We start from the raw sequence: 20950 nt of genomic DNA, 5'->3' as shown, positions 1-20950 counted from the left end.
CAAATCAAGGGTCCACTGAGGGATTGTACATTGTGTTTAACTGTCATGTCTGTGCCTTTGGACTTCTTATTTTGTTGCTTATCTGACATTATTTGGTTTGTGTGGGTTTGATTTTTAAATTCCCATAGTGTTTCTATTATGTTGTCAGTATTGCTAATTTTGGATTTGGCTTCAAGTGATCAAAATGTGAACCCTTTAGAATAGTAAACTAGAGAAAATCCATACCACTAGTAATGATCCTCTTCTAAAACTCTTCCTAAGGAAATTGGTATTGTGGGTTCATAGTAGTAGAAATGCATGGATTTCATTGGTACAGTTTGAATATCAGGAAACTATATGAATGATTTATCTTACCTTCTGTATTCCAGAGCTGAGGGCTTCTTGAAGTTAGGTAGAACTCATGTTCATAAGATCATAATTATATATGCTTAAAAATGAAATTTTTCAGGGGCAATCTCTCTGCAGAATTTTTAACATGATTATCATGGTATAACTGGAGTCAACATAGGCTGCTTTAACTAAACTTTATTTAATTCTAGAGTCCTTCTATACTTATTCAGTGATTACCAAACTTTAGCTTTTTTGATTTATTATCTGTTAAAACTATAGGATTATCAGAAGTTCACAAGAAGCTCCATCCCTCTGAAATATCTGGCCAAGAAAAACTGGCTCTCATTCTTTTGAGTATTTAGCTAAGCAGTCTCTTTCCTGCTGTAGTCAAACAATTACAGTGGACTTCTTTCAATCAACTATATTTTTCTCAAGCATAGCCCCAAATTTAATAACTTAATTGCTCTTAATATCTGTTAGATTAACCTCTTTGCTCTAAAAATCCTTGTTCAGAATTACTTCTGATTCTGTAATTAAATTGATCTAATAACAAGTGTTTTCTATGATTTGCATATTTAGAAACTCCACTTTATTCTCAATTTCAAGCATCATAACTTACTTGGAAGATTATATTATTTCAGTCTTAAAATCTTAAGGGTTTTGTAGCCAAATTTTATTCAAATCAGAGTTGTGGTATATAGAAAATGTGAAGTATTATTTTAATGGATGGAACAATCTTACTTATTTTGTATGACTTTTTAAAGCCTTTTATTTTGTTCAGTGATACTTTGTAATGTTAATTTAGCATTTTAATGTTTCTAAGTTAGTTTCAGGAATTTTCCTGTAACTTAGAGACCTAACAGATGAATTGCCTTAGATGAATTGTTAATCTGTAAATGCATCTTAAAAGATTTTGCAGTTAAGAATTCTATTTTTAGATTCTCACTCACTACTCTGCTTTCGATATTTGCACAGAGGTATGCTAAGTTTTGTTTTCTCCACCATTGCATAAACTATATATAAATACACACTCATACACTCATGGTAAGGAATAGATCACAAAACAGAAGCTCTAAAGCAGTATTAAATATCACTTACATTTTCTAACAACTCAGGGTGGCAGTTACAGAGAAACATAGATATATTCGCTTTAAATGATTTTCCCTTAAGTTCTTAACTCTTCAGCTAAAATTAAAGAATATTTCTGTAGCAGTAAGATCAGGCTTATGATTTGTGGAGATGTTTTCTATAATACCATCAGTTTGGTTTTATGATTTAAAATTTTAACAGTAGGGGTGCCTGGCTGGCTCAGTTGGGAGAGCATATGACTCAATCTTGGGTTCATGAATTCAAACCCCACGATAGGTGTAGAGATTATTTTTAAAAATAAGTAATCTTTAAAAAATTGTTTAGTATTTTTATTTTTGAGAGAGAGTGCGAGTGGGGGAGGGATATAGAAGGAAGGGAACAGGATCCAAAGCAGGCTCAGCACTGACAGCAGTGAGCCCAGTGTGGGCCCAAACCTATGAACTGTGAGATCCTGACCTGAGCCAAAGTCAGATGCTCAACCAACTGAGCCACTCAAGCATCTCTAATCTTTAAAATTGTAACAGTAAGTTTATATACCCCTCTTTTGTCAAAATAAATATTTTTGGTTGGGGCTCCTTTGTGTGTCTTGGTCAGTTAAGCATCCAACTGTTAATTTCGGCTCAGGTCGTGATCTCATGGTTCATGAGTTTGAGCCCTGTATCGGGCTCCGTGCTGAGTATGGAGCCTGCTTGAGATTTTCTCTCTCTCTGTCTCTCTCCCCCGCCCTCCTTCTCCCTGCTTGCTCTCTCTCTCAAAATAAATAAAATAAAAAACTTAAAAAAATAAATATTGTTTGGGATCTCGGAAAAAGATTGCCTACTTTGCTGTATGCACATAAATTCTCATAGGGTAAACTGTATTTACTTTACTAGATGGTAAAAATTCAGAATTTTCTTGGAATTAAATGCTTTGGTTAATTGAATCCAATTAAGTATAATAATAATTTAATAAAAAACTACTTTGTAGTGTGGTATATTGCAGTATGCCAGTAGAAGTGTACAAATACAGAATGATGGTTTAAAAATGAAAGAGATCCTATTTGATTTGAGGTAATAAAATTAGAACATTTGAGATCTTGAATGAGTAAAGTAGTATTTCAACTAGCAGGAGAGTTTGTACAGTTTGCTGAAAGGAAAAAAAGAAACAATGTGAACAAAGTAGGGACAATGTATAATCTTCTGCAGGAAAATAAATTGTTTAGTTTGATATCTAGAGTACATATACAAAGTAAAACAGGAATAGTAAAGCCAAATTGTGGAATGTCTTCATTTCTCTGGTAACATTTTTAGTTTGATGGATAGTAGAGAATCAGAAGATGTTTAAACAAGGCCGTGAAAGAATTATTCTTTATAGAATATAATTTTGGTAGCAATGTACAGGTGTATTTGAAGGTGAGAGACTAATTGAAAGAAGATGTATTAGAAAATCATTGAAGTTGCCCAAGATGATAAAAAAATATAGAGAAGTGGCAGTTCTTAGAAGGAGAAGAGTTTCTCTTCAGAAGGAGAGGAGTTTCAGAGACTTGGCAGCTAATTTATAAATGAAGGACGATGACAGAGAAGAAGTCTAACATGGCTATGAAGTTTCAAACATAGGGAATTGAAGAAATTTATTGGTGCTACTAACAGAAATAGGGAACTGAGGGAGAGCCAGTTTGGAAATAAAGGTGTTTGATTTTAAGTATGTTGAGTTTCAGGTTCCAGTTGTAGTTCTAGATGGTCCATTCTCCAGGTAATTAGAAATTTAGGACTGGGAATTTAGGAATCAGACTCAACTAGAAATAATAAATTTGAAAATAAGCTGAGCACAGTTCATATTGAGCTTGAGGAAGTAGAAAAGACCCTGTTCCCAGCCCTCAGAAGAAAGTAGAAAGAGAAGATGAGAGATCTGAGAACAGGCTCTTGAAATGCTTGTGTTGCAGGACTGTGCTGACAAAAGCAACAAGGCCAAGAAGGAGGGTAGGCAAAAGAGTAAGAAAGTCAAAACAGTGTCCTGTTACAAAAGCCAAAAGAAGAGTTTCAGGGAATAGGTATAGTTGAATATTTCAGAGATACTCATTTACAGACCAAGTAAAATTGAAAGGTACTTTTAAACACATAAACCAATAAATCCAAATTCACACTAGGCAGAATGGGGGTAGATCAGTCATTACAGTGCAAGAAATGTCCATTTTAAATTGCTAATACTGCTTCATTTTTCTCAACTCTAAAATAGCAGTATTAATAGTATTTCAGTGGGTGGTTGTAAGGATTAAACGAGATAACTCCTGTGAAGCACTTAGTTTAGGGACTGGCGGGAGTAAACATCTGTTAAATGTTAGCTTCTCTTGTAACATTCAGTAAATGTTAAGTTATCTATTTTATCATGGAGGAGTAACTTTGTTTCCAGTTTTGGGGAGGTTCCAAGGCAGGGATTAGCAAACCGTAGTCGAGTGAAACTGGCCTATTACTTGTTTTTGTACAAGTTAGAATGGTTTTAATATTTTTTTAATTTATTTTGAGAGACGGAGTGCAAGCAGGGGAGGGGCAGAGGGGGAGGGAGAGAGAGAATCCCAAGCAGGATCCGCGCTGTCAGTGCAGAGTTCGATGCGGGGCTCAAACTCAGGAACTGTGAGATCTTGCCCTGAGCCAAAATCAAGAGTCAGCTACTTAACTAACTGAGCCACCCAGGCACCCCTGGTTTTAATATATATTTTTAAAATTTTTCCAAATGTTTTTACTTATTTTTTTTTAATTTTTTTTAACGTTTATTTATTTTTGAGACAGAGAGAGACAGAATATGAATGGGGGAGGGACAGAGAGAGAGGGAGACACAGAATGGGAAGCAGGCTCCAGGCTCTGAGCCATCAGCCCAGAGCCCGACGCGGGGCTCGAACTCACGGACTGCGAGATCGTGACCTGAGCTGAAGTCAGACACTTAACCGACTGAGCCACCCAGGCGCCCCCGTTTTTACTTTTTTTTGAGAGAGAGTGACAGAGACTGACAGAGCAAGTGGGGGAGGGGCAGAGAGAGCGAGGGAGACACAGAATCCGAAGCAGGCTCCAGGCTCTAGGCTCTGAGCTGTCAGCACAGAGCCTAACGCGGGGCTTGAACTCACAAGCTGTGAGATCATGACCTGAGCCAAAGTCGGATGCTTAACCGACTGAGCCACCCAGGCACCCCAAGGTTTTAATATTTTTAAATGGTTGGAGGGGAAAAATCAAAAGAATATTTTGTAACCCAAACTTAAATTTCAGTATATCTAAATAAGTTTTATTAGAAACACAGCCACATTTATTCTCTTATGTATTACCTGTGGTTACTTTTGTACAACACTGTGGATGAATAGTTACAACAGTGACTGTGGTCTGCAAAGCCTAAAATTCACAGTCTGGTCCTTTACAGAAAAGTTGGCCAATCTCTATTCTTAGATGGTCCCTATGAGTTTAGACGCAGAAATCAAAAACTTGTCATCTCAGTGTCTGTATTGTTGTATAAAATGTTACAGAGGTTCTTGGACTTTCTCAGTCAGTGGAATCCTTAATGTTTTGTTAATTTTTTTCACAGTGCCACTTGGCCAAAAGAAGTATTTGTTTCATTTATTAAATAGTTAAGTGCAAGTAAGTTAACAGTGGCAATTTGTGCCATGTCCAACAGATGTCACTGTGCTTTCTCTCAAAACTTGAAAGTATACCACAGCGCCCTTGTGATTTTATTCTGGCATCCCTGGAATGCCTCAGTGCACTGTATATCATGAGGCTATTTATGACCTTATTGATAGGAATTACTTACTAGAAGTACCAGAGATATCTTACCATCATAATAGTTTTGTCTATGAAGTAGCCCTCTGACATTCTGGGTGCTTAAACAAGCAAGCACTCTGAAATGCTAATTATATCAAACTTTGGCAATAAATGTGGAAAAGTGTTTTTTCTTTTTTTTTTTAATTACCCATATCCTATGCTTATAGCAACTAGTTAGTTGCTATATTCACCCATCTGTTCTTAACTGTGGTTAAATATTTAAACAGTGAAGTTCATGAAATGAACTAGTTAAAGACAACAAATGTTTCATTTTTAGGGCTCTTGGAAGCCTTGAAAATGAAATAAATATTTGTACAAAAGAATAGTTTTTAGTTGAAATGTTAAAATTAATATTTGGTGGTAAAATCAAAAAGTAAGTTTAAGGCTATGATACTAAAAATATACTGAATTAAATATTCTAAGTGGAAGATAACATCACTTATTACTTTTTGTTGATTATGCTGGATTAAAAAAAAATTCTTAACCCAAGTATATAAATGAATAAAAAATTCAAATGCAGTAGTCTGTTCATTCAAGTACTATAGTATTTGCTCCATGTGCCTTTAATTGCTTTAGAAATTTCTTTATTAGATTCTTTCAGATTCTTTCTCTTATGCTAAAATTAGATTTGTTCCCAGTTACTTTTAAGATTGGATCATTACCCAGTTATTGGGTTTTGTTACAAAATTCTTTTAAACAGAAAAAAGTATGTTTTGTTTATAACTTCCTTTTTTGTTTTGTGCTTTCAATCTTTATCTCTTTACCTGTCTTATTTTAATTGGCTTTAGTATGATTTCATTGCTCCTATCATGCCTGTGGTGGAATCAGTAGATCCTGCATCATGGAGGCAGGGCTTGCGCAAAACTGGCATTGTTCTTGTGCCCAATAAGGGTGAAAAATCCATGGTGAGGCATTCCTATGTGCAAGGATTTATGAGGTTACAATATAACAAGTTTAATATGAATATTGGTTCCAGAGATGCATGGTTTTAAAGTCCTTATGGTGTGCTCATTTCTGTCCTCTGTATTTGCATTATAATTTTTCTGTGTGCTATAAAGTGTGGAGTGTGTTTTCTTAAATCTAACTTTTGGAAAGGTAGTTCTATTTTTTTTCCAGTTTTAGATCTTTACATTTTTTACTAAGACATTAACCTACTTAGTAAAAGTGTTTCTCCTGAAACTATTAACTATAATTTCAGACATATTATCTATAAATTTGTTATTTCCAGCTTAAGGATTGATCAGTGTTGATAATTACTTTTTCTTTTCCTTAAAAATAAAATAACAGTTTCCAACCTCAGCTACAAAAATTTCTCCCAAAGAAGAAGAGAGAAAAGACGAGTCTCCTGCATCTTGGAGGTTAGGACTTAGAAAGACTGGCAGTTATGGCGCACTTGCAGAAATCACAGCATCTAAAGAGGCTCAGAAAGAAAAAGACACTGCAGGTGTTATACGTTCAGCTTCGAGTCCCAGACTCTCCTCCTCTTTGGATAATAAAGAAAAGGTGACTTATTTCATCATCTGGTTTCTATCAACACTCTAATCATTTGTTTTCCAGGAACATGAAATCTGATAGATTTTCTACTTTGTGTCATTATTAAATTTGTGTATCAACTTAATTCACCTGACTTAATGAATTTTACATGATAATACAAATAGACCTACCTTAAATGTCAATATGGAATTATAGGCATACCTCAGAGATATTGTGGGTTTGGCTCCAGACCACTGCAATAAAGCAAGTCAAATGAATTTTTTGTTTCCCACTGTATATAAGAAATATATTTATATAAGGCACCTGGGTGGCTCAGTCAGTTAAGCATCTACCTCTTGATTTTGGCTTAGGTCATGATCTCATGGTTGTGAGATTGATCCCCACGTCAGACTCTGTGCTGGGTGTGGAGCCTGCTTCAGATTCTCTCTCTTTTTAGGCCCTCCCTCTCTCTCCCGTATGTATATGTGTGTGGATACGCACACACACACACACACACACACACACACACACATATACATATACACACACACATATATATATATATATGTGTGTGTATATATATATATCTCCACACACACATACACTCTAATTTTATATATATTTATGCTGTAGCCTCCTAAGTATACAATAGCATTGTGTCTAAAGAAAATGTACATACCTTAATTTAAAAATATTTATATGCTGACCATAATTTGAGCTTTCAGCAAGTTATAATCACTGTAACAAATATGATAATAATGAAAAGCCTTGAAATATTGTGGGAATCACCAAAATGTGACATAGAGACACAAAGTGAGCAAATGCTGTTGGAAAGTGGCTTGGATAGACTTGCTTGATGCAGGGTTGCAACAAATTGCAAATTGTAAAAACCACAGTATCTGTTAAGTGCAATAAAATGAAGTATGCTTCTGTAAGTACTGGGAAGATCAGATTTGCTCAAAAAATAAATTATGAAACTATACTTAATTAAACAAATGCTTTATTCCACTAGACAGTTTATAATAAAATATATTGGGGGGCATTTATTCTAGAATTTATTCTGTAATGTAATTATACTCGTAAGTTGCATTTATCTAGCATCTGCAGTTTTATATCTGCTACATCAAAAGCAACCTCCTTTTAATCAGTAGTTTTAATAACTGTATTTGAAGGATAGTATTAAATTATATCAAATAGAATGTATGCAGTTTATTCAGATATATTTTATATTGCTGGATTATTTCTTTTCTATATTTTCAGCGCTTGTACTTTTTTTTCATATAGTTTCGTCCCTCTATTTAAAGTGTTTGTTTCTTTGTGTCAGAAATAAGAAATAGAATTTCTCATCAAGTAATTTTAAGGTTTTTTATTTTGTATAAATTGATTGCCTAATTATTTTCCAAGTACTTGATGCCAGTACAGTGGGAATGTACCATACCATTGCTCCTGCACTCTCAACTGGATTTGGATAAATATAACTTAAGTTTTTTTTGTTCGGAATATTTTAACGTTATATCAAAGTAATGAATAACTTACATAGCATGAATAATTAGGACTTACCAGTTAACCATATTTGAGACCTTATTTCTCTGGAAAAAAATAAGAATATTTTATTATATTATACTGCATTACCTTACATAATCTGTTATAGAAATTTAGAAAAAGTCATTAAAATGAGGAATTTTTTTCCTTATATTAAAATATTGTCTAATTCTAGATTAAAGGAGAAAGAAAAGAAAATCGGTTTGAACAGGCTGTCCTCTGGCACTTAAAGTATTTAAATATTAATAGACATTAATTTTAAAGAGTATAGGTAGGAGCTATGGAAATACTATAAAGTAAACTGTTATGGTTGTATAATTGTAATTGTATAATTGTACATTGTTGAATACTCTTTCCTTAGTACTTTTAGCGGTTCCTGTAATCACAGATTTATTTTTCACTCATTTTTTTTCCTGTTGTGTAGGAGAAAGATAGTAAAGGAACTAGGCTTGCATATGTTGCACCTACAATACCAAGACGACTAGCCAGTACATCTGACATTGAAGAGAAAGAAAACAGGTGGATTCATTATGACTTGCTTTATGTTTTTACTATGAAATCTTTATTATCTAGCATGACAATGAAAACATGAGCATTGTTGTAACTCTGTGGGATATATGGATTGTGGGAAGAACACCAAATAGAAGGTCCTGAGGAGATGCAGATTTGGATATTGATGAAATGGCAAAATCAAAACAAAACACATTGTGGTTGGGACAGTGGTGCCAGATGAGGTCACAAACTAATCTAGTACAGACTCTCCAAATAATTGAAACCTACAGAAAAGGAGAAAGAAAGGAGAAAAAGCTCTTAATCACTGTCAACATTTTAGTTTCTTTCTTCCTATTTTCAGCACATGGGGTATGAGAACTTTTAAATATAGTTGTAGTCATGTTATAACATCCAGTTTTGTGTCTTGACTTTTTTGTTTGTTTGTTTTTACCTCACATCTCATACGTAGTCTTATGTGTTCATACATACCTTCAGTAAGCGTTGGTTTTCATCAGTGCATTATGTTCCATAGAGTAGGTCTGTTGAGGTTTAAGTAACTATTTCCCCTCTCCAAATATGGAGATTTAAATTGGTATTTTATGATCATAAGTAAAACTTCTGTAAATATCTTAATTTTCCCCACTGTAGTTAGGATTATACCTTAGGGATAGAATCTTAGAACTGGAATTACTTTCATTTCTTAGTAAATATTCCAAAGCATTTTCTTAAGGGATTTTACTAGTTTCTGCTTCTACTGATGTTTTTTAATAGACAGCTTTCTTAATCTGTTTTAAAATTATATACCAGAATTTGAAAGATACTCTTTTCACAGAGACTCAAGTTTACGAACGAGTAGCTCCTACACAAGAAGAAAATGGGAAGATGATCTCAAAAAGAATAGTTCAGTTAATGAAGGATCAGCTTACCATAAAAGGTAATATAATTCTTAAGTAACTTTTATGCATTCTTTTATAAAAATATGAGGCAGTTTGTTTAGAGCCCTCAATTTAGTATCATTAAGAAAATGATATTAACGTGCTTTCATTGTTTAAATAAAACGTCATTTAAAAGTCCAGAATATATATTTAGAGGTAGATGAAAATTTGTTTTTACTTTTATATATATTATGTATAATTAGATTTGATATATTAAGAAGCATCTTTTAGATTATAGCATATTTAGATGGAACTCCTTATATAATTGACTAGAGAAGTTGAAATAGATCAGTGTCTTAATTGATCTGGGCATTATTTAGTGACCTGGAAGTTTCCACTTTTCTTAGAACTCGGAGAGATGGTAATTTCTTGAATTGAAATGTTGGTAATGTCATATTGGAGAGGAGGGGGGAAATAACCATAAATATTTTCTCGGTTAAAAACAACCAAAAAGAAGAGTAAAAGATGAGCAATTATAATATAGGCACGGGTCACTCCTAAGGATGTGACTCATTGCTAAAATACTTTTCTTCAAAAAGGTTGATCTTAACTTTCCCTGAGTAAAACCAGACCTAAGTGTTTTTCTCAGACCCAGCCTGGCATGACCATATGGTCTGTTAATAGTTCCAGAAACGTAAAATATCAGATCAGAACATGTTTGAGTCCTGTCCAGGGAGGTGGGAGGCACTAAAATGATACACTACCAAATTAGTGAAATCATCTAGACTCTAGCAAGTTGTAGATGCAACTCTTGGTGCTGGGGCCGGTGGTGTATTTAGGAACACAGTTTTTTAGATTTTTCCTAGCCTTGTGTATCTGTGTAATGTATAGACATTAACTGTAGACTACACATACAGACACATCCTATATAGATATGACTCTTTCCTTCAGTTGCTCCTTTGGTAGAAGACAAGATGATTTGATTAGTTCTAGTGTTCCAAGCACCACATCAACACCAACAGTTACCTCTGCAGCTGGGCTTCAGAAAAGCCTGCTTTCCAGCACAAGCACTACTACAAAGATTACAACGGGTTCTTCCTCAACAGGCACACAAAGCAGGTGAGTCACAGATAACATTTTGTGTTCAGGCCTACTGTGTGCTTATGTATGTGCATGCATTTTTGTTTAGAAGATTGTGGGGCTCTGGATTTTTTCATTTACCTTTTAAAATTATTTACAAGCAAAAATTGGTTCCAAAAAGAGGCAATTATGCATGTCTGGGGAAAAACGAAGTTCTTGAATTATTAACTTTCCTTGAATCAGGCTGCTTAAAATGTAAATTTCTCCCTTTGACAGCTCTGGGTGAGATTTCTGGTTCATAGTTCAAAGATGTCTTGCCTCATGTTTTAAAAAAATCCATCCCTGTAGTCACATGTTTCAGCTGCTAGAAAGTGCTTTCATTGTTTAGCTGTTTTCCTTTTCTCTTTTTGTGTTGCTGCTTATGATGCGATAGTACCTCAAATCGTTTGTGGGCTGAGGATAGTACTGAAAAAGAAAAGGACAGTGTTCCTACGGCAGTGACCATCCCTGTTGCTCCAACTGTTGTAAATGCTGCAGCCTCAACCACAACCCTGACTACAACTACTGCTGGCACTGTCTCCTCCACATCAGAGGTCAGGGAGAGACGCAGGTGTGTAAAGGTCCTAATAGAACTGCTGATGTATCTTGCCCAGTGCTGAAAGTTGTTTGTTTTGCTTTTTAACCTTGTCAAGTTGGTGACCATCTCTTCAGTAGGTTAATAAGTGAAATAACCTGTATCAGCTCAGAACTACATGAACTGATGTAATTGGCAGTTACTAGCATTTAGGCTTGGTGACTCCCTCTGACAGAATAGATGTTTTTGTTTCAAGGAAGTGAGCCAGACACTTGTCTTCTTAGCCATCTTCATTTTTTTAGTGGTTGTTTTCATTCAAGATGGTTTTGTGGTGAAGATCTAAACACACCCAGTCACACTTATGGAAGACTAGATGTAACATGACAGAAACAGATTTTTCATTCTTCTGTTTCCTCCTATTATTAAAAAATTTGATGGATGTTAAACTGTTTTGGTTACTTTCGAGACTTTTCATTTTAAGATTCTCTTGAAGAAAGGCTTATTGGGCATATGTGTAAACCAAATCATTTTTAAGTACTTTGAATACGTTCTCTTAGTTTTAATTCAGTACATAAAAGGGACTCATTAATTAAATATTTTAAAGGATTTATGAATTTATTTTCTGTGCTTAAATGTTAGGAGCGTTGCTCACTTCTTCATGCTGCTGCTAATTTGCTTGGAATTTCAGATGTGGAAAGGAACTTACCTCTTTTGTGATAACCCTTGCTTTACATAAGAAACTAAGACCCAGAGATATTAAGTGACTTTTCCACTTTTATTTAATGAGAACTAAGGCGAGGCCCAAGATTACAGGAGAATCAGTCAAGTGTTTTTCCTGCTATAGCATGCATAGTTACTAGCTTTGAATTTTGTTTTTCCTCTTGAGAAAAAAAAAATCTTAAAAAACTAAATGTGACCTTTTTTGTATTTTATTCCTTTGAGATTAAATTAGCTACATAACTGGTGTTTTGGTTTTTATTTTGTTTTGTTTGTTTACTAAAATACCAACGAGATTAACTTTGTCATAGTTCTGGCATGTAGTGTTCATATACAGGCTTTGTCTCTGGTGCTTATCAAAGTACATGGCCTGTAGTAAGTAATTAATATCCTTACAGTAATATTCATGGTGAATATATGAAAAGTAACAAAACATTAAATTTTTTAATGTTAAACATTTTCTTTCCTATCATTGCATCTTTATTTTTTGTCAGCATGATTATGTTTTATTACTGTTTCTATGGTAAGATTTAGTGATAGTTCTATAAAACCATTATAAGCAGTTAGCATTTTGTGATTTGAACACCAGTATAGGTCATACCAAATTTTAATAATTCTTCATTTTTCTATACATTAATGTTAGTTTTAGGCTTTTGAGGTGTTTTCAAGTCAGACCATATAGCCAACAGAAATTAGAAGATCATAGGCAGCCATCATTATTTTTGAGTGAAAATCAATTTGAGGACTTTGCTTTTATGGAGTAGGGGAAGTTAAGGGGAAAAGGTTAGGAATCCTTGGTTTTTTACTCCTTTAATCCTAAGGTTAGAATGCTCTCCAGGTCAGAATTTCTTCTTCGGTAACATAAGTATTTTATTTATATAATTTTTAACTTCTAGACTTATTGTTGGAGAAAGTTGAGTTTCAGCTTCTTAGAATTAATCCTGGAAGACATTAGATTGAGAATTAAATATTTGGAGATATTAATAGAACAGAACAAATTTTAATAGCATAAGAAACAAAATGTATCTGTTAACATTTTCCCTGGTGTATATTACAGAAATTTTGTTTGTCTTACTCATTTTCAGTGATGTTTGCAATAATAATGTTTGTGTTTTGTTTCACGTCAAGTAATTGTTTGCAGTTTTGAGTACATTGTTGACCTCTTCTGTTTGTCTTTCAATTAAATTTTGTTAATGGTTTTGAAATGTGTATAGTTGAATATTTGTCCTCAAAATGTATATATTATGATTTAAGTATATATTGTGGCTAAAAAGATAAGTTAATACATCTATGCTATTTTAGGTATCCTCACATATATACTTTCAGATGTTATGCAAAGTTACCAAACTCACTATTAAATTCCACTATTCTATTCTTGAATTTTGTTTTTATTGATCAGGATTGGATGAGGATTTTCTGTTTTTGTTAAGATTTCCAGTGGATTAATAGTGGTAGCAGAGTGGGAAGTAGAGAAGAAAAGTTAGTTTTAAATAGCATGATAGCAAATTCTTTCATTTTTTAAGTGTTTCTAATGCTCCAGTCTTTTCAAAATACAAAGCAATATCTTTGAATGAAAACATAAATTCATGTGGAACTGTTGCTTTGTATAATTATTCTCCTCCACCTTTTTCCCTTGGCTCAGCCAGCTTGCATTTGCTCATTTATCTTCCCTCTGCAAGGAAAAAAGCTGAAGGAAAAAGAAGGGTTGTTTTCAGTTTTTTAAAGATGTTATTTGTTGATTTCCCAAAATATAAATATTATAAATAAATATATTTCAACCAATAAATCAGTGAAATAATAAATAGAATAATTGGAATTATTAGAAAATCCTTATTTTAAAAATAACCTTTCAGTAGCTCAGAAAATTGTAAGCCATCTAAGACTACTAAGGAGTAAAATTATGTACCTTATATAGTTTTAAGAAAGAGATGTAGTATGATATAGTAAGTTAAGGCAGCAGTGGAGTTTGAGGGGCACCTGGGTAGCTCAGTTTGTGGGATCCCCACATCGGGCTCTGCTGACAATGCAGAGCCTGCTTGGTATTCTCTCCCTTTCTCTCTCCTCCTCCCCCACTCTTGCACTTTCTCTCTCAGAATAAATAAATAAGCTAGCTAGCTTGCTTGCTTGCTTTCTTTCTTTCTTTCTTTCTTTCTTTCTTTTTTTTTTAAGGCAACAGTAGAGGAGGGCCTAGATGGCTCAGTCGGTTAAGCGTCCAACTCTTGGTTTTGGCTCAGGTCATGATCTCATAGTTTCATGAGTTCGAGCCCCGCGTCGGGCTACCAGTGCAGAGCCTGCTTGGGATTCTCTCTCCCTCTCCCTCTGCCCCTCCCCTACTCACACTGTCTCTGTTTCCCTCAAAATAAATAAACGGTTGGGGGGGGAGGGGAGGCAGCAGTAGAGTTTGATATATTCTGCTACTTTTTGATCAGCTCTTTTTAATTAAACACAAAATATGTGAATTAACTTTCTTGTCTACATTTAATTCACAGAGGTCTGCTGTATACAGGAACCCTGAGAGAGGGGAGAAGGAACTGAATGCCAGATGGGGACTCTTAAAATAATAGGAAACATATTGTACATTACAAATTGATAGGCTAGATTTTTATGCTGATTTGGGGCAAATGTAAGGAAAATTTAAATGAACAGAAACAGATATTATAAGTCTTTTGACTAGTAATTTTTATCCCCTTAACCTACATATGTTAAACCAGATATGATAGGTAGATTTAACTTTTATGGCAACTTGAAACTGTTGAAAAAGTAGTGAGGCTCATTTGAAGAGAGTGTGCTGGTTGATTAGTTCTGTTTGCAGAACATGGGGATTAAAAGAACAAATGGCAATGCAGATTTCCCTGTCGTAAACTATATGTGAAAATTTTGACCATTACATAGAGGAGTCAGATTCAGTAGTCCATGTTCATGCTTACTTTCAGAGCAGCCCTTGAAATACTGAAGTGATACATGCAGCCATCTGAGCTGTTCTAAAGTTTTTCTGTTTAACCAGATTTGCTACCACATTAAGGTTTCATCTTCTTTTATTCTTTTCTTCTCCTCGTCTGAGAGAAGTCCAAAAAGCAATACATTGCATAGGGACAGTGGATGCATAAATAAGTACCAAATGAATTGCTAAAAAAAAAGATGGCCATTGGGCCATATTTTCCAAATTGATGTTTCACAGAGCACTTTTCCACATGTAACAGGTGTACCATAAAAGTATGTTCTAATTAATAATCTTAGGAAATACATAGTTATGGTTAAACAGGTTTCTTCCGTGGTTCTTCTCAGAGCCTTTATTTAACATGTTGTGATTTTCCTGGAGATGGTTAGAATATATAGCATTTTCCAAATATGTATAACCAACTTCCAGAATAAACAAGATCCTCACTCTATTCTGGAATTAATTTTCTTAAAGTAAGCCTGTAATAACAAGTTTATTGTTACTCTTTTTCACCTTTAAAATGACTTGTCCCAGAGAAATCACTGGAGTTGTTACAAAAGTAGGAATAATGGTTGTATCTAAATAAAAAGCTTAAAATTCACAAGAGTTCATATACAGACAGGATGAAAATTAAGAAGTAGTAGGAGAAAGAGAAGTATCAAGCTTAGTGTAGCTTGAGCATTCTGGGCCATCAAGAGGGCAGACATCCTAACCAGTTGTATTCATCTCTCTGGATCTGTGCATTGGTACAGATGAAGCCATATGTTGCAGAATCTCTAAAAGAAAGTCAAACTAAAGAAATGCTGGTAACTAAAATGCTTTATGTACCCGGGGCACCTGGGTGGCTCAGTAAGTTAAACATCTGACTCTCGATTTCTGCTCAGGTCATGATCTCATGGTTCGTGGAATCGAACCATGCATTGAGCTCGGCACTGATAGCATGGAGCCAACTTGAGATTCTGTTTCCCTTTCTCTCTGCCTCTCCCCTGCTTGCTCTCTGTCTCTCTCTGAAAATAAAAATAAAAAGAAAGAAAGTTGTATATAGTGAATTTTTTTCTTGCCCTACACTTTTAGGAGGACAAATTAAAAGCAACAGACCAAATAATTAGAAATATAATTTTTTAAAACATTAAAATTTTAGGGGCATCTGGCTGGCTCAATGGGTTAAGTGTCTGACTTCGGCTAGGGTCATGATCTCATGGTTTGTGAGTTGAAGCCCTGCATCAGTCTCTGTGCTGATAGTGCAGAGCCTGCTTGGGATTCTGTCCCTCTCTCTTTCTGCCCTTTCCCCACTCATGCTCTCTCTCTCTCTCTCTCAAAATAAATAATTAAACTTAAAAAAAAATGAAACTTAAGGTTATAAACTTAAATCTGTACCAGTATTTTCATAGAAACCAAATTTGGTAAAATAGAACTCTTCAATGCTTGAATCGTGAGGTGTGCCCGATTTGTGAGATATATGTAGTGCTAGTATAGTAGCAAAAAGACGATCTTTCAGGATATTCTAATGTTTATTTATTTTTGAGAGGGAGAAGGAACAAACGGGGGAGAAGCAGAGAGAGAGGGAAGCACAGAATCTGAAGCAAACTCTGGGCTCCAAACAGTCAGCACAGAGCCCAGCGTGGAGCTCAAACTCATGAACCATGAGATCATGACCTGAGCCTAAGTCAGATGCTTAATCGACTGAGCCACGTAGGCACCCCCAGGATATTCTAGAAACCTAGAGATGAAAACATATGGATGAAGAGAAAAAAAATAAGTTATGTCATTATGAAATAGTGCCCTAGGTTATTCAACCAAATAGAGAAAATAGGTGATATTTTCTCAAACCAGATGAAAAAAACAACTTAAGTCAAAGTAGTGAGAGGATTTTCATCTTTCTCTAAGTTTGTTGGATGTCTCAGTCAAGTAAAAATACCCTCCTGAGAAGTTCTTGACTTACCTTGCTTAAAGTTGATCTGTAATTAGAGTAGAAGCAACACAGAGAACCTGTCCTCTAGTACTAACTTTAACCAATAAGTAAGAGTTAATTGATGGAATTGAGGCAACGAGGATTTTGGTTGACAAGTGACCTTGTCATCTTAGGATTAATTATTCAAGGAGGTGAATCCTAGGAATAATAAATCATGTATTCTAGTTTCAGACAGATTTCTAAAAACTTAAGAGTGTGAAGCAAAAGAGAAATCAAAAGGAATGGGGCTCTCTAAAAGAATTGTGAAGAAACTGAAATGATTCTAAGGAGTTGGAGGTGTGTTGTGTTCTTTGAACCTAGAGCTTTAAAGGACACATAGAAAGAATAAAAGATAAGGCATAAAACCAAGAATAAATTCTAAAGTTTGTTATGGATATATGAATAGTTTCAGGAAGTTTAAAGAACAGAATGAGTTACAAATTGGAAAGCATAGTAAATCTAAAAAAAGAACCCTTTTAAAAAGTTGAGCTTTTTAAAGGGGAGGGGCAGGTGATATAAACTAGATAAATTTAATTAACAGCATAGACAATAGAAATATTCTACTTCTGAGTATTGTATGAGAAATGTGAATTAGATGGTAATATAACTAAATAAAGTATTAACAATTGAACTTCCCAAGTAACATTGATCATTGGAGGGAAGTTATTTTCTGTGTCTTGCACGGCTCTGTCTTTTCTTATTCAACCCTTTAATTAGTTATTAATCTCTTGACATGGACATATGCTTTTGAAATTGTGCATATCCTTAGACAGCATGGGGCATAGGCTTAGATCAAATATAGTGAAGTGAAAAAAAAAATATAGTGAAGTGATTGATAAGATTGATAATTGATAAGATCAGATATAGTGAAGATAAAGGTCAAGTTCTTTTTATATTAGAAAATCAGTAACCAAGAGTAGGATGCTGATTTTAAAGCAGTTTATGAATAAAAATACTTGAATTTTTAGATAACTCAAAGTGTGAACAAGAGTATGATGTCTGCCAAAAACATCATTAATAAATGTAGTGACAGGAGTGCAAGGAGTGTTGCTTGCTCACTAGTCATCCCATATGTTAAATGTTGCCTTCACTCCTAATCATTCTAACCATGAAAAGACATTGACAGTCTAGAGTTTAGCCTTCACGTATCATCTAGCATGGTATTGCAGGGAATCAGCAAAGGGACTAAGAGGACTCATCACATGGCTTTTCAAAAGAAAAAAAAAACTGTGGTTAGGAAGAACTTGAAAAATATAAGTTAATACTGATTATTTTCAATCTAAAACTTTATCAGATTGCATTGTTGAATTTTCGTGATGAATGAAACCATTTTTGGAGACTTTTTCTTAAACTAAAATGCTTACCGTGTATTGATTCATACATTCGTATGTAATTCACAGATACTGTATATCCAACTAACAATTTTTATTTATTACTGTAGATCATACCTCACTCCTGTTAGAGATGAAGAGTCTGAATCCCAAAGAAAAGCGAGATCTAGACAAGCAAGACAGTCTAGAAGATCAACACAGGTATGTTTAATGTGTATAATATATAAAGCTTCAAATTGCCTTTCTCTTTTTCACTTCTCTATGAAAATATTAATGTCATTGGAGTACCTGGCTGGCTCAGTCAGAGGAGCATGTGACTGTTGTTCTTGGAGTTGTGAGTACAAGCCCCATGTTGGGTGTAGAAATTATTTAAAGAAATTTTTTAAAAACTTAAAAAAAAAAAAAAAAAAAAGAAAACACTGATGTTAGTATATAATGTGAGGAAATCTTAGATTGCTTTAGTAATTCTTTCCTAGCCTTTTGTATATTAGATTTAATCTAATTAATGTTAGTATTATATTTAATCTAATTGGCATATACCTTTGTATCTCTTTGCATATTTACTTTTTGTTTCTTAGATGGTGTCTGGCACAGAGTACTCAATGCGTGTTAATGAATTAATCAATATGATGTCTAACAATTAATAAAGAATTCTGTAAATATTTGGAGTTGTGGGGAATAGGTCTATTGTATTAGATATTTCAAACAGCTAATGTGCAAGTACCAGGAAAATGTCACTCAGTGTAGTTAGCATCTCCTTAACCTCCTTGCCATTCTAATTATATCTAATATATCATTTTGTGTCTATCCTTTCCCATAGTTGAGGCACTCCAAAGTCCAGATTCAACTCCTTGATCCTTACTTTTATCAGTATTTCATTTCAAGCTGAACTGTTTGTTAAGATCTTAACATATTCTTCCTGCCTTTGTACCTTTACTTTTTGAAATCTCACCTGTTCTTTAAGGCTTATCCTTTAAAAATTATTTCTTTACTGAAATTTTTTTCAGTAAATACATATTTATGTGTTTATGCATATATATTATACATATATATGCATATATATGTTTACATGTTATATGTATATATTTATGTTTTTACATATATAAAACAGAAGTACATGTAAATTCAGTGTATAAACAATGTATATGTCAGCTTTTCCTTCTTTGTACTTCTTAGGATTATTTATATTCATATTCATGTGATAGTACTGTCATCTCCTCCCCTTTTTTAAATTTCTTTAATATAGAGACTATTTCTTACATGTATTTTGTCTTTTCCAGTACCTATTACTGTGCTTGCTCATGATGATTCTTCATAGAATGAATGTGACTTGCCCACTAAAAATTTTGTTCGAATTTGCAAACCAATTCCAAACGTGTATTTGACTTCCAATACATTCATATTAAATTTGTCTACTTATAAAATATTTCTTTGAAACAAGCTATACTGCTTCTCATTCTTAAATTTACCTTTTTAATGTACAGGGAGTAACACTGACTGATCTTCAGGAAGCTGAAAAAACAATAGGAAGAAGTCGTTCTACCCGAACCAGAGAACAAGAAAATGAAGAAAAAGAAAAAGAAGAAAAAGAAAAGCAGGATAAAGAGAAGCAAGAAGAAAAGAAGGAGTCAGAAACATCTAGAGAAGATGAATATAAACAAAAGTACTCCAGAACATACGATGAGGTAATAGTGTACCACCAACACAGCTAGGTCAAATGGTATGACTAGTTTTGTGACTTTCAATGTACAAGAGATTTATATATCGACAAACTATATACAAAATACTCAAAAGGACCAGAAATCTGAATTATTTTGAGATGATTAGAATGTTATTTTTCTTTCAAAATGAACCTGTGTTTAGATGTTTTTAACTGTTAAATATTTTACGTGGGAATTAATTTTAATATTTCACAGACTTACCAGCGTTACAGACCAGTATCCACTTCAAGTTCTACCACCCCATCCTCTTCACTTTCTACCATGAGCAGTTCACTCTATGCTTCAAGTCAACTAAACAGGCCAAATAGTCTTGTAGGTATAACTTCCGCTTACTCCAGAGGATTAACAAAAGAAAATGAAAGAGGTAAGAAGACCTTTGTTTCCTTCAAATAATCCTTTGAATTTTTTTTTTCTAATTTATAGTTCTACAGAAAAGAAACAACTTTTCTAAACTGGGAGTCATTCCATTTTTTCTTTCAAAAAGAAGATGATGGTCAAAAATAAGAAGAAGAGTAAGAAAAATAAGAGTAGAAAATAAAAATAGGAAATTATGTAGTCTGGCATTGTTACATATATCTTTATAATTTAAGACTTCAGAAAAAGCATTATGTACATCAACATAGAAAAGTCAGCATAGAAGAACTGGTGGGAGACTATTTCTAGGAGCTGTTTATTAGTGCCTGAAGTTACTTCTTGCCTATTGGATCATATCTTTAAATTTTTTATATGTGAATTGTTTTAAACTAAAATCACTTAAAACACATGTAGTGTCCTTGCTAAAACAAAATGGTTTTTATGCTTATTTCTTGAGAAATAGATTTCTTTTTCAGTGATATGTTGGCATATTGATAATCACTATTAACATTTCTTATTTTTTCATATAAACTTCGTATTTAAATTTTAATAATTCCTACTTTAATTAAGAGATTGGTACTAAATAAAATTATTTCTAATTGTAGGCGTTTTATATTTTAAAAGAAAATCCTACAGTATTAGTCATGATAATATCAGTAATCATGAAGGATAAACTTCAGAAAAATTAAGTTTTCCCCAAT

General features: G+C 33.8%; 1 protein-coding gene across 8 annotated transcripts in view; it reads left to right on the top strand.

The window, feature by feature from the left end:
• The window catches only part of PPP1R12A (protein phosphatase 1 regulatory subunit 12A), a 160717-nt gene that overhangs the window by 106255 nt on the left and 33512 nt on the right, over positions 1-20950 (top strand). For 6 of the 8 annotated variants that reach the window (XR_006204963.1, XM_042947241.1, XM_042947246.1 and 3 more), the window contains 8 exons: positions 6489-6704; positions 8641-8735; positions 9541-9642; positions 10535-10702; positions 11097-11273; positions 18285-18375; positions 19659-19859; positions 20091-20259. Coding sequence is in view for 7 of the 8 variants with exons in the window: in XM_042947241.1 (XP_042803175.1) it covers positions 6489-6704; positions 8641-8735; positions 9541-9642; positions 10535-10702; positions 11097-11273; positions 18285-18375; positions 19659-19859; positions 20091-20259 (1219 nt within the window). In the remaining variant the exon portion in view is untranslated. The remainder of the gene's footprint in view (positions 1-6488; positions 6705-8640; positions 8736-9540; positions 9643-10534; positions 10703-11096; positions 11274-18284; positions 18376-19658; positions 19860-20090; positions 20260-20950) is intronic. The other 2 variants (XM_042947242.1, XM_042947243.1) reach the window with 2 other exon arrangements.

The sequence above is a fragment of the Panthera leo genome, chromosome B4 (genome assembly GCF_018350215.1).
Source record: "Panthera leo isolate Ple1 chromosome B4, P.leo_Ple1_pat1.1, whole genome shotgun sequence".
In the NCBI taxonomy this organism is placed as follows: Eukaryota; Metazoa; Chordata; class Mammalia; order Carnivora; family Felidae; genus Panthera; species Panthera leo.
Note: the sequence above shows the minus strand (reverse complement) of the source record. Positions and strands in the feature narration are given on the sequence as shown.